Source organism: Musca autumnalis, unplaced genomic scaffold (genome assembly GCF_047663935.1).
Source record: "Musca autumnalis isolate F117 unplaced genomic scaffold, ASM4766393v1 scaffold_1, whole genome shotgun sequence".
Lineage (NCBI taxonomy): Eukaryota > Metazoa > Arthropoda > Insecta > Diptera > Muscidae > Musca > Musca autumnalis.
The window spans coordinates 282,300,042-282,318,414 of NW_027411644.1; the positions used below are offsets into that span (position 1 = coordinate 282,300,042).

The window sequence follows — 18,373 nt, forward strand, 5'->3', positions numbered from 1 at the left end:
TCAGTTTAGGACCAGCTCTGGAATTGCTTTGATTTTAGTTGTAACAACTTTTATTCGCTGTCCCCTATTCGACGGTACAAGTTTCATCAGGGGCAAGTCCATACTTCCTGAGAAAATAGCCTGAAAGCTGCAAAAAAAACCCTACGATACCATGTGTAGTGGTTGGAGCGCAAGATAACTCTCGAACGGATCAACCTATTTGAACCAAATTTTGAGTATCGTAATATTTTGTCCAAACGTAGTTTAAGTTCGAAGATGAGACATATAGGTCAAACTCCTTCAAGTACCCCACCCACAAAAGTTCAAAATGTTTAGTTAATTTGGTGCGCACGATGACTCTAGAACGGAGTAATCGTTTTGGTCCATACCTTGCACATCGTAATATTTCTACCAGACATACATCAGGTTCGAATATGGACTATATGGGTTCACTCATTCGTGTACCTCCCACATAAAATTTCGAAAAAATTCCGTTTTAAACCTATCGAGGGGCCAGGCCATACTTCCTGAGAAAATGACCCTAAAGCTGTAAAAAACCCCTTCGGCAAATGATTTGGTCCAAACTTTTGATCTGGTAATATTTTTTTTCAAACTCAGTTTAAGTTCGAAAATGGGCCAAATCGGTCCACTCTTTAGAGTACCTCCCTCCAAAAGTGCTATTTAAGGTCTGTCCGACGATCCTTTTGAAAATTTTTACCAAAGGTGGTCCTCGTCGTCCCTTTACAGCGCATTATGTTTTTTGTGAGCAAGTCCATGCTGCCTAATATAATGGTCCAGAAGCACTTAATTATACGGAATGACACTCAAAATAACAATCACTTCCAATATAGGCAAAGTGGTCCATTCCTTCAGGTACCAATTCCACATCACTTTTGAGTTTTAATCCAAATCCATATTGTTGTCCGCAAATTCATACGTCCTGAACGGGCCACAAAATTCTGAAAATCCCCTAAATACATAATGTTTGGGGAAAAGAATTTTTGATTGTATAGCCGGTATCCGATCTGTCCATAGATGAAAATTTCAATTCACACAGACTGAGGGTATATCTGCGTCGGCAAAGCCGACTAATACTTTTTTACTTGTTTCTAACTAACTTCACCAAATATTGGCATTTTGAGGTAATAGAAAATAGAAACCTTCTATGCAACAATTCATCAATATAGGTCCACGTTTTGTTATAGCCCTCATATATAGGTATCCCCTGACTTTAGTTATTTCGAGGGTCTTTGTCATATTTTCCAATAGAATAGGTTCTAATTTTAGATCTTCGTTTCTTAGGGGGTTGAACAATTTTTCGGAGAACATTTTTAACCCAGATAAAGCCACTGGTCGTTTAAACGCCACAGAAAATGGTTGCAAAAATCGACGTAAACTTCTCCGAAGTTTTTGGCACTTTTAAAAGAAGGCCCGAATGCAGGAATACTATGCGTTATAGAGAAAAAGTTATTTTTATAAAAAATGTTTAAAATAGCTCCGTTCCAGTACTTTTTTAATGGTAAAATGTGCAAAAGAGAGAACCGTCAAAAGTGAGTTCAACGCACACATTTTTCCAAAATGTACGGGAACGAAAAAAATGGCAGAAACGTCAAAAAAACTGGAACAAATGTCAAAGTCGGCGTGTCAGCCAATTGGAAGCCGGCACACATGTTGCACATTTTTGCTCGCTCAAATTTGTCGTGTAAAAAGTTTCTAAAGAGAAAGTCATTCAGCACCATTTTTGTTCAAAGAGAAGTGAACATTTTGCAACTTTTTTGGTGTACGGGAACACATTTCGGGGAAAAATGTGTTAAATGTGTAAAAACTTTCTAGTTCTGGAACGAAGCTAATGTCTCAAAAATATAATTTTCATAAAAATGTTAAGTTTTCTCGCAAAAATTCTTGGCGCTATGTGGGTTAATGCAGGTCCATGTTTCGCATTAGAACTCATATAAATGTACCTCCTAATTCTAACTATTTCGAGTGTCTTGCCCATATTTTCCAATCGATTTGGCCACACATTTGTATTTAGGTTTCTTTGGGAGATTTGCGGAAGATTTTCAATATAGGTAACCACTGGGAGTTTGTAACCCTTTTATCCAATCTATTGGGAAGGTATTGTTATATGCGGACTCTGTCATGTAAGTGTAAAAATTAGGACACTGTTTATGATACCTATTCCACCTGCCCCAGTCTACAAATTGTCACCTATGAAGAGAATACACGGTGCTCTTGAATCAAATTTAAATGGAAGGTGCTTACACCTGGGAAGTTTTTGCGGATTCTTAAACTACAATGTTCATAGATAAGAAAAATCAAAAAACTAAAAAAATCGCCGGAGCGCTTTTTAAATAAATCGCGATTCAAGTTGACATTTTTAGGGGTTGTTTAGGTTTTTGCGATTTTGCTTGGAAACCGCAAGTCGTATCCAAATGGGAATATAGGAAATGTTGTAGCTATGAAAATTCTCTACAAGATTGGACTTTACGGTATTTTCGTAGGTCTTACAATTTTTGAGATATTGAAGTTCAAATTGGGACAATGCACTGGCTGTATCGCCTCTTATAAAACAATGTCATACATGGTGCGTCTTAACTAACTTTAAGTGAAAACCGCTTACACAGGGGAAGTTTTTGTGAATTCTGAAACAGCAATGTTCACAGATGAGAAAAATCCAAAAACAAGAAAAAAATCGCTGTAGGGATTTTTAAATAAATCGCGGTCAAAATTCACATTTTTAGGTGTTTTTTAGGTTTTCGCGATTTTGCTTGGAAACCGCAAGTCCGATCGAAATGGAGCTAAAGAAAATGTTGTAGCTGTGAAAATTCTCTACAGGATTAACGTTTATGATTTGTTCTCAGGCTGTACCATTTTTGAGATAAAGAAGCTCAGTTTACATGTTTAGTTTTTTTTTGTTAGGGTTTCGCGGTTTTGCTTGAATACGGCAAGTCTTATCGGTATGGGACCTGAGAAAATCTTATAGCTGTGAAAATTCTCTACAAGACTGGCTTATGTATTTTTTCCTAGGTTGTACCATTTGTTAGATATATAAGTTTAAGTTGGAAATTTTCAGTCATGACATTGTTTTATAAGGAGACGATACAGAATTGAATTTGAATTGTCCCAATTTCAACTTCTATATCTCAAAAGTTGTATAACCTACGAAAATATCATTAAGGCCAATCTTGTAGAGAATTTTGATAGCTACAACATTTCTTTTATTCCCCTTTTGATACGACTTGCGGTTTCCAAGCAAAATCGCAAAAACCTAAACAAACCCTGAAAATGTCAACTTGAATCGCGATTTATTTAAAAAGCGCTCCGCCGATTTTTTTTAGTTTTTTGATTTTTCTCATCTATGAACATTGTAGTTTCAGAATCCGCAAAAACTTCCCAGGTGTAAGCACCTTCCATTTAAATTTGATTCAAGAGCACCGTGAATATTTTTTTTAAGTTGAAACATTATTTGTTTTGCCTTATTAAGGCGAAGGTAATTTGTAGAGTGATATTTTAATAAGTTGAGCTGTTATGACCTATGCTGTTTCGAGTTGAGCTGTTATGACCTAAGAGGTACATTGAAAATCTAGGAATCCACCGAAGCCCCACACATTTAACCATTATGCTATGTTTCACGGGTGGTTAGACCGATCATCAGACATATTAGAATGTTATTTTAGTGGGTGAACGAAGGCTAAGCTTGAAAACTAGCATTTATACCATAAATCATTCGAAATTTGTGTATTCGAATTATTTATTTATTTTAATGTTAGTTATTTAATTCTAAACCTTTCCTATAGTCCGACTTGGCTGGTAACTTTTTTTCAATGCTTCTTTCCACCTTTATTTGTATTTGTCCTTCAGCATCACAAGATTTTGATGATAAATATTTGTCGTCGGAATCTTTGACAAGTTGATGGTGGCTTAGAACGCTAAGACGTCGGCTACCGTGTCACTTGGTTGTTGGAGTCCCAGGTTCGAATCCCAGCCTTGCTCATGCTGAAATCATTTTTTGTTTTACCTTATTAAGGCGAAGGTCATTTTTAGAGTGATATTTGAATTAATTCTCTTTTCGAGTTGAGCTGTTTAGGTCCTAAGAGGTACATTAAAAAATTAGGAATCCAAATTGAAACATTTTTGTTTAATTTTTTAGGCGGTTAGCATGAATGAAATTTCCCCGTGAGTTTTGTCTTTCCGCCGTTGCAACTTAAGGGAGAAAGTAACCCTCTTAATCTACGATTTTGGGGTAGTTACATCATTATAACAACATTATATTATAAATGTATCTTAAAAAATTCCAATTGATTTTCTGCTCTCATAACATTTGTCTGGAACTATTGTTCATAAACTTCAGCTCCACACTGTATCCTCTCATGCACTGCGTGCATCGATATTTGTTGCCTATACATATCTTCATCACATAGGCATATGTACTTAAATGGACATAGTATATGGATATGTAAAGATATTTTGTGGGTGCTTTAAACGAATTTACCTCGAAATGACAATGTCAGATGTCGTTGTTGTTATTGTTGGTGTCGTTGTGTGTGGTGGCATATTGCGAAGCATTAAACACAAATAAAACGCAAAATAACTCAATTATTAAACACAATTAAGTATTTACGACATATAATGCATAATGTCATTTGATGCCAGTGCATTAAGTGTTTATGTTGCACGCAGAAACACACACAAAGACACTCAGGATGTCCAACACATACCCAATAAACCCCTGGAATCATCAGATTATATAGACGACCGCACACAAGCACCTTCTTCGTAGTGTTGCTGTTGTTGGTTGGTCACACATAATGCCTTGAAATACTCAAAATATTGGTTTGACCAGCAGTGCTGAGTCATAAAAACATATCGAAGAATAGGTCATGCGGCGGAGATGGGGCATTATCACACGCACACAGACCCACACGTGGACTTCACCATGTGTGTATGTTGTGTTTCATAAAATACTTTTCATCCCGACATATGAGTGTTATTAATTTGAACTTATCATCTTAAAAAAAGCGATTGAATGGTGTCAGCCATTGTCAATAGTTTTTTGTTGTTGTGTGTTGTTGTTGGTCATCAATATTGCGGATAATACCGATCAATGTTTCTGCAATGATAAGCCAATGTGCCAGCTGGTTTGGGGGAAACAAATGTTTTTCCATGCAGCGCAATTGAATTTTTTATTGATGTGACAGTTTTATTATTTCATGTGGGAAGTGGTGGGCGGAGACGACATGCACTGGACTATTAAGACTATAGAAGATAGCTATGAGCACCAAAATAGATAAATCCTCGACCAACTGAAAATACTTTTGCAGGACAAGCAGAGCCAGAGCGACGACAAATATGTGAGTGGTTTAGACTCAGGTGCTCAACTGGCAGCACTCCTAGTTTCAGCTGATTCTACATCGGCACATGCAGAATCCCACAAGGACATTAACTGAAGATGGAGTATCCAAGGGGACTCCAACAACAGTCGGTGATGTGTCTTCGAAAATTTGGGGGACGACATCCGTATTTGCATTCTGAGGAGACGACCTCATTCATCAAAAGTATAATCAGGTACATGAGAAAATTCGAAAGGAGCTGCTGGATAAGATTATCCTTTCACAGTCTGTAGCTGATCAAGACAAAGTAATTAAAGAAGCTGCGGCGATAAGCGAAAAAGTAGAGAAGAGGAAACCAAGTGCCGCAAGCATCGTGGTGGAGTCAACTTCTGTTCCGAAGCCAAACCCAACACAGGAAGCAATGAAGAACACTTAAGAATGTACCCCTAAACCAAACGACATTCTTAAGGGAGGTCAGTGTCTTAAATCCGAAAGACAAAGGTAAAGCTGAGGGACAATCAGTTCAAGGAAATTCCACAGACTGTAAAAAAGCCCAGGTGTTTGGTTGACTATCTGAGAAACCGTCGTATTCTGCGAAGAAGGCTCCGTAACAAAAAGTCTAAAACGTATTCGCCCTTCCTAAGGCCATCAGCAATTCGAAAGAATTTACACTCCTGCACCTCGACTTCAGCTTCAGGTTGATAAAATAAATTTTCCAGAGCTCTTCAAGATAAAGCCTCTAAAGAAGCTGCTGCGGCAAACAAAAAAAAAAAATGGAGAAAGAAAACGAAACACTAAAGAACCTATTAATACACCAAACCACATCCGTAAAGGAGGTCAACTGATGAAGGGGTCTCAAACCCGAACGCCAAAGACTGACTGTAAGGAAATCAACGTGGTTGTTGGGCCGACTGAGAAACCATCATCTTCCTAGAAGACGAACAAAGCTACACAACAAAATAGTCTGAAACGTATTCGATCCTCCGAAGGTCATCAAAAAATCCCAAAGAACTTATACCCATGTACCTCGACGCGAGATTCAGGTGGATAACATCATAAGATCATCCTTCCAGAACCTATAACTACTCAAGACAAAGCCTCTAAAGAAGCTGCGGCGACAATCAAAAAAGTGGAAAAGTCGAAACTTACTGCCTCAAGTATCGTAGTGGAGTAAACATATGTTCCGAAACCGAACCCAACCCAGAAAGGAATGAAGAAGGCTACATAACCTACCCCTAACCCACACGACATCCGTAAAGGATATAAATTGACGAATGGCTCTCAAACCCGAAAGGCAAAGCTGAGGGACAATCAGTTCAAGGACCTTCCACATACTGTAAGAAAGTCAAGGTTCTTGTTGGACTGACTATGAAACCGTCGTTTTCTGAGAAGACGAACAAGGCTCCGCAACAAAAAGTCTAAGATGTGTTCGCCCTTCTGAAGGCCCTCAACAAATTCGAAAGAACTTACACTCATGTACCACAATTCGAGATTCAGGTTGATAAAATAAACCTATAGCTGTTCAAGACAAAACCTCTAAAGAAGCTGCGGCGGCAAGCAAAAAATGGAGAAGACGAAACGTACTGCCTCAAGCATCGTGGTGGAATCAACTTCCCAAAACAGAAAGCAAAGGAGAACACTAAAAAACCCACGCCAATCCCACGGCAGCGGGTTCTACCGTACCGGATTGACCCGAAACCATAGTAGTTCGGCCAGCGGCTGCCAACCTAGCATTAAATCTATGCTTCTACGTAGGTTTGTATGCTGCTACAACAGCAACAACTAAAGAACCCATTAATAAACCAAACTACATCCGCAAAGGAGGAGTGAAAGGTAAAGCGGAAGGACAATCGGATCTAGGAACTTCGACAGAGTGTAAGGAAATCAAGGTGGTTGTTGGGTCGATAGAGAAACCATCATCTTCTCAGAAGACGAAGAAGGCTCCGCAACAAAATAGTCTAAAACGTGTTCGCTCTTCCGAAGGCCATCAAAAAATTCTAAAGCACTTACACTCATGTACCCCGACGCGAGTTTCAGGCGGATAAGATCATCCCTCCAGAAATTGTACCTGCCTCAAGACAACGTATTAAAAAATCTGCGGCGAGAAGCGAAAAAGTAGAGAAGAGGAAACCAACTGCCTCAAGCATCGTGGTGGAGTCAACTTTTGTTCCGAAGCCGAGCCCAACACAGAAAGCAATGAAGAACACTTAAGAACCTACGCCTAAACCAAAGACATCGGTAAAGGAGGTCAGTTGACGAAGGGGTCTCAAACCCGAAAGGCAAAGGTAAAGCTGAGGGAAAATCGTTTTAAGTAAGTTCTACATAATGTAAGGAAGTCAAGGTGATTGTTGGACTGTCTGAGGAACCGTCGTCTTCTGATACGACGAAAAAGGCTAAAATGTGTTCGCCCTTCCGAAGGCCATCAGCAAATTCAAAAGAACTTACACTTATCTACCTCGACGCTAGCTTCAGGTGGATAGGATCATCCTTTCATAGTCTGTAGCTCCTCACGACAAAGCCTGTAAAAAAGTTGTGGCGGCAAGCAAAAAAATGGAGAAGACGAAAGCTACTGCCTCAGGCGTTGTGGTGGAGTCAACGTCTGTTCCGAAGCCGAACCCAACACAGAGAGCAACGAATGAGTCTAAAAAACCTACCCCTAAACCAAACGACATCCGTAAAGGAGGTCAGTTGACGAAGGGGTATCAAACCCGAAAGGCAAATGTAAAGCTGAGGGAAAATCGGTTTAAGTTAGTTCCACATAATGTAAAGAAGTCAAGGTGGTTGTTGGACTGTCTGAGGAACCGTCGTCTTCTGATACGACGAAAAAGGCTAAAATGTGTTCTCCCTTCCGAAGGCCATCAGCAAATTCAAAAGAACTTAGATTTATCTACCTCGACGCTAGCTTCAGGTGGATAGGATCATCCTTTTAGAGCCTGTAGCTCCTGACGACAAAGCCTCTAAAAAAGTTGCGGCGGCAATCAAAAAATGGAGAAGACGAAACCTAATCCCTCAAGCATTGTGGTGGAATCAACATCTGTTCCGAAGCCGAACCCACAGACAGTAAGGAAGTCAAGGTGGTTGTTGAGTCGACTGAGAAACCGTTGTCTTCAATAAAGACGAACAGAGCTTCGCAACATAAAAGTCTAAAGCGTGATCGCTCTTCCAAAGTCCATTCGCAAATTCGAAAGAACTGATACTCATCTAGAACCTGTATCTCCTCACGACAAAGGCTCTAAAGAAGCTGCGGCGAAAAACAAACAAATGGTGAAGACGAAACCTACTGCCTCTAGCGTTGTGGTGGAGTCAACTTCTGTTCCGAAGCCAAACCCAACCCAGACACCAACGAAGAAGGCTAAAAACTTACCCATTAACCAAACGAAATCCGTAAAGGAAATCAATTGGCGAAAGGGGTCTCAAACCCGAAGGACGTGGGTAAAGTAGAGTGACAATCCGATCTAGGAACTTCCACAGACTCTAAGTAAAGTTGGTTGTTGGACCGATTGAAAAACCATCATCTTCTGAGAGGATGAACAAAGCTCCGCAACAAAAACGTCTAAAACGTGTTCGCTCTTCAGAAGTTCATCGGAAAATTCGAAAGAACTTATACGAATGTACCTTGACGTGAGCTTCAGGTGGGTAAGATCATCCTTCCAGAGCCTGTAACTGTTCAAGACAATGTCTCTAAAGAAGCTTCGGCGATAAGCAAAAGAATGGAGGAGACAAAACTTGCTGCCACAATCATCGTAGTAGAGTCTGCATATGTTCCGAAGCCGGAGCCTAACCAGAAATGAATGAAAAAACCTAAAAACCCTACCCCTAAACCAATCGACATTCGTAAAAGAGGACACTTGACTAAATTGACAAACCCGAAAGCCAAAGGTAAAGCTGAGGGACAATCGGTTCAAGGAACTTCCACAGACTGTAAGGAAGTCAAGGTGGTTGCTGGGCCGACTGAGAAAGCCTTCGCCCAAGAAGACGATTGTTTTTCCTATGCAGCTGTCCTTGAGCAGAAAGCCAAGGAGAAAAAACACAGTACACTCGAAGTTCGTCATCGGGCATCAATGGGCTCGGTCTGATGAAAGGTTTTTTGGGTTTTTGTTCATGTGCCTTGGAAATCGTTATTTCCGACCTACAAAAAACCTATACCAGACCACTGGTTCCAACAATTTCCGATGATGAACTTCTAGTGACAATCATTAACACAGCTGACTCCGATGGGAGAATCAGCGACAGTCACTGGTTGCTGGTCGAAACCGTTCTTCTGAGAGTCATTGTTTCTGCAATTGTAAATCAGGTTGACCGTAAGTTTGGCAGCAACTTCTGTCTAAAGGACGTCAAGGTCATTAACAGTCAATAAATAGCTAGATTCCTTTTTGCAGTCTCTCAATTGCCTTGGTGAACTTTGGGAAGTGTGTTAATCTGTTTGTGGTCTCCATGTCTGAAATACCATCCAGAAATATCTTACCGCCATGGGTTCTCAGGAAGCATGGACTTGCTTACGATTATATAATTATTATCAGGACCACAAGAACAAGCTTTGGTAAATATTTTCAAATGGTTCTCGTAAGGCAAACTGCAGTTGATCAACATTGTTTGAACCTTTGTTGGGGGGACGTAAGCGAAAAATTCGACCGTGATGGAATATCTTCGAACTTGATCTAAGTTTGGAAGAAATATGAAGATTTGAAGAGTTTGGACGTAAAAGTTTCTTCAGAAAGTATACACTAACACCAAAAAATGCCGTCGCAAATTTCAAATCTATCCGAGACCTGGCCTTAACCGCACTTGTGCGAAAGATTTTAAAATTTTGTTCGGTAGGTATCCAAAGGAGTTGACCAAATCGGTAACTATCTTCTAGAGTTATCGTGAGTGAACTTTTGTGGAGGAGGACCAACATCTGGGATAAACTTTGAACAAAATATTACGCGATGCAAAATTTGAACCAAATCGGAGGTTAGGGATAAATCCTAGACAGACGGTTAGGGATAAATCCCTATCGGACAACTTATTTGGGTACCTCAATAGGTTCCACATTTTCATTTAACTGAGATTAAAAGAAAGTTAGAGGGCGGTTTTAAAATTACTACGGAGGGTAGTACTTGACTAGAGGTCAACGACTATTAAAGCCAATACTTCCCGAGATGTCATTCCCACACAAAAGTGCTTTTAAGGCCAGTTTTTTACCGCAAGAAGTCTTTGTGGTCTCTATTACAAGGCTATAATTTTATTTTCCATACTTCCGTGCTTCCATACGAGGCATGGGCACAAAGATCCAAAGGCCCCGCTCAAGTGGTTTTCTTGTAATATATGCAGGATTGTCGATTTTATTTATGTAGAAAGTATTTACTGGTATTCACTTAAAACTAATCCACAAATGCCTAACAATTTAGGCTGGAAACTTACAAAACTTCTTTCTTTAGGAAACTGTTCCTTGCACATTAGAGTCCACCACTTACCTGTTCAAAACAATAATATGTCCCTTATCAACATCGTCATGTCTCATCAATTTCAGACCCTCACGCAAGCAAATGGTTGTGGCGAAGACATTTATGTCATACAGCTCCTTTAATTCGGCATTTGATGATTCTGAAAAAATACATTTTAAATAAAATTCTGTACACATATTTTCCCTAATTTATTTTACCAATAATAAAGTTCGCCTTTATCACACCAGCATTACAAATCAAAATGCTGATACATCCAAAATGTTCGGCAATCCATTTAAACGCTTTGCCGATATTCTCTTCGTTTGACATATCACAACAATACGAAAGTATTTGAGCTCCACTGCTGTGGACTTTTTTATTCAGATCCTTGAGAATTGAATTTGAAAAATTATATTTGTAATGTAAACAAGTTTTAAGATGCTCACATCAATCAGCTCCGATCGTCTAGCTAAACCAATGACAGTAATACCGGCATTGGCCAATTTTATGGAAACTTCTGCCCCAATACCCACGGAGGCTCCAGTTACAACAGCAATTTTAGATTTCCACAAATTTGAAGACATTTTTTCCGAACTATGTATATGTTATAAAAATTATTTGCTGCGTACTATCTGCTTTGCGATCGGTTTAATGACTGAAAGCAATAATTACTAAAAGAGATGTCGTCGTTGTTACATTTGCATCGTGATTTTGATGCCTAGTTTGTTTTAATGTAGAAGAATAATAGTTTGTAAAGTGAGACAATTGTCACAGTGGTTTATAAATGGTAAGAATCACTGATTTTTAGTTGTCAACAGCTTCTGATTTCTAGTCAATCACTATTGACCTCTGGTCAACAATATTGGACCTCTACTCAATAACTATTGACCTTGGGTCAATAACTTTTGCCATTATGTTAATAACTATTGACCTTTGGTCAATGACTAGACCTTTGGTCAATAACTATTGAGCTTTGTACAGTGACTATCGAGCTTTGGGCAATGACTATTGACATTTGCTTATTGACTATTGACCTTTGGTCAATTATGATTGATCTCTGGTTAATGAGTATTTACCTATAGTCAAAGAGTATTGATTGACATCTGGTCAGTGACTATTGACATCTGGTCGATAAATATTAAACTCTTGTCTATGATTTTTTGACTTCTGGTCGATGACTATTGTGACTATTTACCCGTAGACAATTACTACTTACTTCGGTCTATGACTATTGACCCCTTTCCAATGACTGTTGACCTCTGGTCAATAATTAATGACCTGTGGTCAACAAATTACTGACTTCAGATCAATAACTATTGACCTCTGGTCAATAACTATTGACCTCTGGTCAATGACTATTGACCTTTGGTCACTGACTATTTACCTTTTGGCAATGACTATTGACCTCTAATCAATGTCTATTGAACTCTAGTTAGTGACTATTGACCTCTTGCCAATGACTATTGGTCTCTGCTTAATGACTATTGACCTCTTGCCAATGACTATTGGCCTCTGCTTAATGACTATTGACCTCTATTCAAAGACTATTGACCTTTGGTCATTGACTATAGACCTCAGGTCAATGAATTTTTTTTACTTCTGGTCGATGACTACTGTGGCAATTTACCCCCAGTCAATGACTATTGACTTCTTGTCAATGACTGTTGGTCTTTAGTCAGTAACTATTGACTTATGGTCGACAACTATTGACCTCAATGGTCAATGATTTTTTGACTTCAAGCTACTGTGACTATTTTCTCCTAGTCAATGACTATTGAACTCTTGTTAACATCTGGTCAATTGACCTTTAGTCAATGACTATTGACCTCTAGTTAATGAGTTTTGACCTCTGGTCAAAGGCTATTGACATCTGTTCAATGACGATAAACCTCTGGACACTGACTATTGACATCTGGTTGATCAATTTTAAACTCTGGTCAATGATAGTTTGACTTCTGGTCTATGACTATTGTGACTATTTACCCGTAGTCAATTACTACTTACTTTGGTGTATGACTATTGACGCCTTGCCAATGACTGTTGAACTCTGGCCAATAAGTAATGACCTGTGGTCAATAAATAATGACTTCAGTTCAATAACTATTGACCTCTGGTCAATGGCTATTGACCTTTGGTCATTGACTATTTACCTCTGGGCAATAATTATTGACCTCTAGTCAATGTCTATTGACCTCTAGTCAATGTCTTTTGAACTCTAGTTAATGACTATTGACCTCTTGTCAATGACTATTGGCCTCTGCTCAATGAGTATTGACCTAAAGTCAATGCCTTTTGACCTTTGGTCAATGACTATAGACCTCTTGTCAATGATTTTTTGACTTTTTGTCGATGACGACTATGACAATTTAGCCCCATTCTGTGACTATTATACTCTTGTTAATGACTCTTGGCCTCTGGTCAATAACTATTGACTTTTGGTCAACAACTATTGACCTCAATGGTCAATGATTTTTTGACTCCAAGCTAATGCGACTACTTTCCCCTAGTCAATGATTATTGAATTCTTGTCAATAATTGTGAACATCTGGTCAATTGACCTTTGGTCAATGACTATTGAACAGTGTTCAATGACTATTGACCTTTGGTTAATGACTATTGACATTTGGACTACGACTATTGACCTCTGGTTAATGTGTGTTTTGACCTCTGGTCAAAGACTGCTGACATCTGTTCAATGATTGACCTCTGGACAATAACTATTGATATCTGGTCGATCAATTTTAAATTCTGTTCAATGATTTTTTGACTTCTTGTCTATGTCTATTGTGACTATTTAGCCGTAGTCAATAACTACTTACGTTGGTCTATGACTGTTGACGTCTGGTCAATAACTATTGGCCTGTGATCAATAAATACTGGATTCAGTTCAATAACTATTAACTTCTGGTCAATGACAATTGACCTTTGGCCATTGACTATTAACCTCTGCGCAATAACTATTGATCTCTAGTCAATGACTATTGACCTCTAATCAATGACTATTGAACTCTAGATAGGGACTGTTGACCTCTTGCCAAAGACTATTGACCTCGGCTTAATGACTATTGACCTCTGGTCAATGACCTTTAGTCATTGACTATACACCTCTGGTCAATGATATTTTGACTTCTGGTCGATGACTACTGTGACAATTTACCCTCAGGCAATGACTATTGACCTCTTGTCAATGACTGTTGGCCTTTTGTCAAGAACTATTGACTTATGGTCAACAACTATTGACCTCAATGGTCAATGATTTTTTGACTTCTGGCTACTGTGACAATTTTCCCCTAGTTAATGACTATTGAACTCTTGTCAACAACTTTTAACATCTGGTCAACATCTGGTTTCTTCCTGGTCAGTAACTATTGACCTCTAAAATGTGCCTTTATCATTGACAGTTGACCTCTAGTAATTTTAACTTGTGGTCACTGAATAGTGGGACTATTGACTTCTGATCAATTACAATTGACCTTTGCTCAATAATCAATGACTATTGACGTTTTGTTAATGTCTGCAACTATTGACCTCTCTTCAATGACGGTTGTCCTCTGTTTAATGATTTTTGTGACTATTGACCTCCGATCAATGAATATTAGGTTCTGGTCAATGACTATTGGGCTCTGGTCAATGACTCTTGACCTTTGATCGGAGCCTGTTGACGTCGGGCCAATGACCACTGTGACTACTCACCTCTGCTTAATGAATATTGTGACTATTGACCTCCGGTCAATGAGTTTTGCAATTATTGACCACTGGTCAATGAAAATTTAGTTTTGGTCAATGACTACTAGGGTCGTACCAATGATTATTGACCTCTGTTCAATGACTATTGACCGCTAACCAATGTCTATTGACCTATGGTCACTAAATATTGATCTCTTGTCAGTGACTATTGGCCTCCGATCAATTGACATCTAGTCATTAATAATTGAACTCTGGTCGTTTACTTTGACCTCTAGTCAATGACTATTCTTCTCTTTTGACTTATGGTCAATGAAATTTTACTTTTGGTGAAGGTCTATAGACCCCTGATCAATGCCTATTGACAACTTTTCAAAGACTGATCAATCCGTGACCATTGACCTCTAGTTAATGATCTTTCGTCTCTGACCATTGACTATCTGTCTCTGACCTATTCCGCTACAGTTCTAAATCTTATCATTTCTTGCTCTATCCCACATTGCAGACTCTTATAAACCGAATGTCACATGTGTTTTCTCCGCATCACTTGTTGCACTTTGGAGGTTTCTTCCACCTATTCTTTGCATTATTCGTAACGGCCTGTATGATCGTCGTCGGCATTCTGTCTGTGCCCACATCATTTACATTAGTTAGTCTTTCGCTTCATTTGAGTTCAGTCCAATGGATTTGATCTGTTCATCTGCCACAAGTTATTATATTTACATATGTGTGTGCGTGTGTGTGTTTTTGACACTGAGTACTTCAATCCACTCACTAATCGTTTTTAATTAATTGAAAATTTCCATAATCATACAGCTTCACAAATACAATTACAAATACTTTAATGCTATTGTTGTTGTTTTTTTTCAATTCACATTCAATTTTGCATTTGTGTGGGAGGGATTTTTAATTTTTCTATTCCCATCGTCAGAGTAAATAATTGATTTGCGTGAATTTGCACAGACATGTGTGTGTGCGTCGCTGTATTAACAGGTGAAATGTTAAATGACTTAACCAACATTAGGGGACATTTGAATTAGGTATCAATTAAGAGGAACTGAAATAGGAGCCAATTTCTACTTTTACGGTCTTAAACATCAGTTTTGCCTGTGATAAATACTATTCGGAATAAGAACTTTTCATAAAAGGAAAATTAAGTTTTTAGAGAAACACATGTGAGGAAAAATTGTCAGTTTCAAAAAACAGTTTCCTTTCGTGTCAATGCTTTATATCTTCTGATGGATAGTCCTTGGAACCCTTTTGAGGGTTTTGTTTATTTTTCGATTACTTTTAACATTTTGTGGTTTATCTCCCTTTGCACTCCGTTTAGAATAAAATATATGAGAGAATGCTTTTAATTTGCATTTGGTTTAGTTTGAAATAAATCGCAATTGATTTTTATTAGTTTCCAATTAAATCTCATTTTTCCACAACGACGATAATAAATCGCCGGTGGTTATATGGCGGCTTTGTTATTCGTTGATTGATTAAATATCATCGGCAGTGGCAGACAGCATCATAGTCATCAATGCCATTAGTCCATAGTGATGGCATACATGAGCCGACTTATCTAAATGTCCACTTCCAGCTAAATGCATTTTTCGTTTTGTTTTATTAACTAATCCATAGACGACGATTTAATTTACCCCGCCAACAATGGTGAATATTGTGTACAAAATTTGATGGTTGATAATTTTATGCCATAAAATGGAAAAATTATAAATTTGAAATGTGGTTTAATTATGTTGAGGAATACAATAAAAGTTGCATTTATGGAATACTCGTAACATGCAACGGTTGGAAGGATTTTATAAAAATCGAGCAGAGAAATGCAAAATTATGGTCAACCACTACTGAGTGATACAGGATGTTGTTCTATTTTCAAGGCAAATGAAATATCAATTTCATCGGAATCGACTTATGCCTTTGGGCTGTCAAAGACAAAAAAAAAAAAAAAAAAAAAATGCGACGGATTTTACATAATCGAAATATACTTTGACCAATATATAATTAACTTGCTTCTTCCTATTGAGTCAATAGGATTGTCAATAGTATTGACCTCTTGACTTCCTATTGACTGGTCCAAATGGCTATTAACATCAAAATATTCAACACAACACACAACCATTCAATACTTATCAGTATTGAATATTATTCTCTTACCATTGTTGTTCGACCTCTGGTGACCTCTCGTAATAGATTCTAACATCCAGTCAATGACGAATGATTGCTACTCTATGAGTATTGAAATATAGTCAATGTATATTTGAGATGTCATTGACGTTTATCTTATGGCCATTGACTATAAACAAGAAAATCATAAATATTACTTTTTGTATCTGATCAGTGACTTTTAAACATTGTCCGATTGTTATGAACAACTGGTCAATTATTTTATCAACTCCAAAATTTGATGTTGAAAGGACTTCACCCTTTTGTCAATGTCCAAACACTTGTGTCCTCTGGTGCATGAGTATTTACTACAGTTTTGTCCGGACAATAATTATTCACCTCTGGACAATGACTACAATTACTAATGACCTCACGTCAATAGACTGGTGCATTTTCTTAATTAATGGCTTACGGTCAAAGACTTTTGATATTGGCAGAATTACTTAATACCTATGATCAATAAAGTTTAATCTCTTAGCTATTCGCATCGGGTAAATTTTAATGATTTCTTATCAATGACTATGACTCTGATAAATGATTATTGAACTCAGGTCAATGAATCTTAAATTATGGTCAATATTTGTATGAAGTTGATCAATGACACTGATGACCTCTGGTTAGTGGCTATTGACTTCTGGTATACTAATATTGATTTCGGGTTAATAAATATTGACCTCTTGTCAGTGTCCTTTCACTATTGACTCTGATCAATCACTGTTGACTTCTGGGTAGTGGCTATTGACCTCAGGTCTATGAATTTTGATTTCAGATTAATTAATATTGACCTCTGGTCAGTGACTTTTGGCTTTGGTCAATGACATTTGAGCTCTGGTCAACGGTTATTGACGTCAATGAAAATTGATCAGAAATGATTGCAAGACGGCAATAATGCAAGATGGACATGTTTGAACTCTAGTCAAAGACTATTTCCTCCGATCAATAAATATTGACCATTGATCAATGAATATTGACCTCCGCTTGATGATAATTAATTGATTAAATATATGGCCCTTTGGCAATTTAATATTAAACTCTGGTCAATAATGACAATTTACCTATGCTTATAAATATTGACCTTTGTGCAGTTAATATTGACACCAAGTCAATGACCTTTGATCAATGATTATTGATCTCTGGTCAATGGCTGTTGGCATTTGGTGAATGATGATTGATTTATGGTCAATGACTATTTACCTCTGATCAATGATCATTGACTTTTGGTCAATGACTTTTGACCATTGGTCTATGACTATTAACCTCTGGTCTATGGCTATTGACTTTTTGTCAATAACAATTGACCTCCTTTCACAGGCTATTAACCTCTGTCTACTATTGACTTTTCGTCAATAATTATTGAAGTATGTTCAATATTAGTAACCCAAAGTCACAACCCATTGACCTTTGGTCAATGATGTTATGTAATATTAAAATCTGTTCAATTACTATAGACCTCTGATCAAATACTATGGGCCACTGGTCAATGATAATTGTATAGGGTCTTATGACTATCGTTCTCTGGTCTCTGGTCAATAGCTATCATCATTTGGTCTCAATTACTATTGACTTTTGATCAGCGACTATTTGGTCAATAGATTTTACAGATTTTGCTCTCTGATCAATGAAAATTGAATTTTGTTTCTAACCTCTGTTCAGTGACTAAAGAGTTCTGATTAATGATTATTTACCTGTGGTCATCTACAATTGACATCTGGTTAATTACTGTTGAATTATTATTGACATCTGGTCAACGGATGTTGACATTTGGTGAATGATAATTGATTT

At 37.9% G+C, this 18,373-nt stretch overlaps 1 protein-coding gene across 1 annotated transcript in view; it reads right to left on the reverse strand.

Moving 5' to 3' along the window:
* rdhB (retinol dehydrogenase B) overlaps positions 1-11,420 on the reverse strand; it is a 54,578-nt gene extending 43,158 nt beyond the window's left edge. Inside the window, exons 1-3 of the mRNA XM_073964208.1 lie at positions 11,182-11,420; positions 10,954-11,122; positions 10,766-10,895 (exon numbers count right to left, since the gene is read on the reverse strand). Of these exons, the coding sequence (XP_073820309.1) occupies positions 10,766-10,895; positions 10,954-11,122; positions 11,182-11,319 (437 nt within the window). The 5' untranslated portion in view covers positions 11,320-11,420. The remainder of the gene's footprint in view (positions 1-10,765; positions 10,896-10,953; positions 11,123-11,181) is intronic.
* Positions 11,421-18,373: the final 6,953 nt, after the last annotated feature.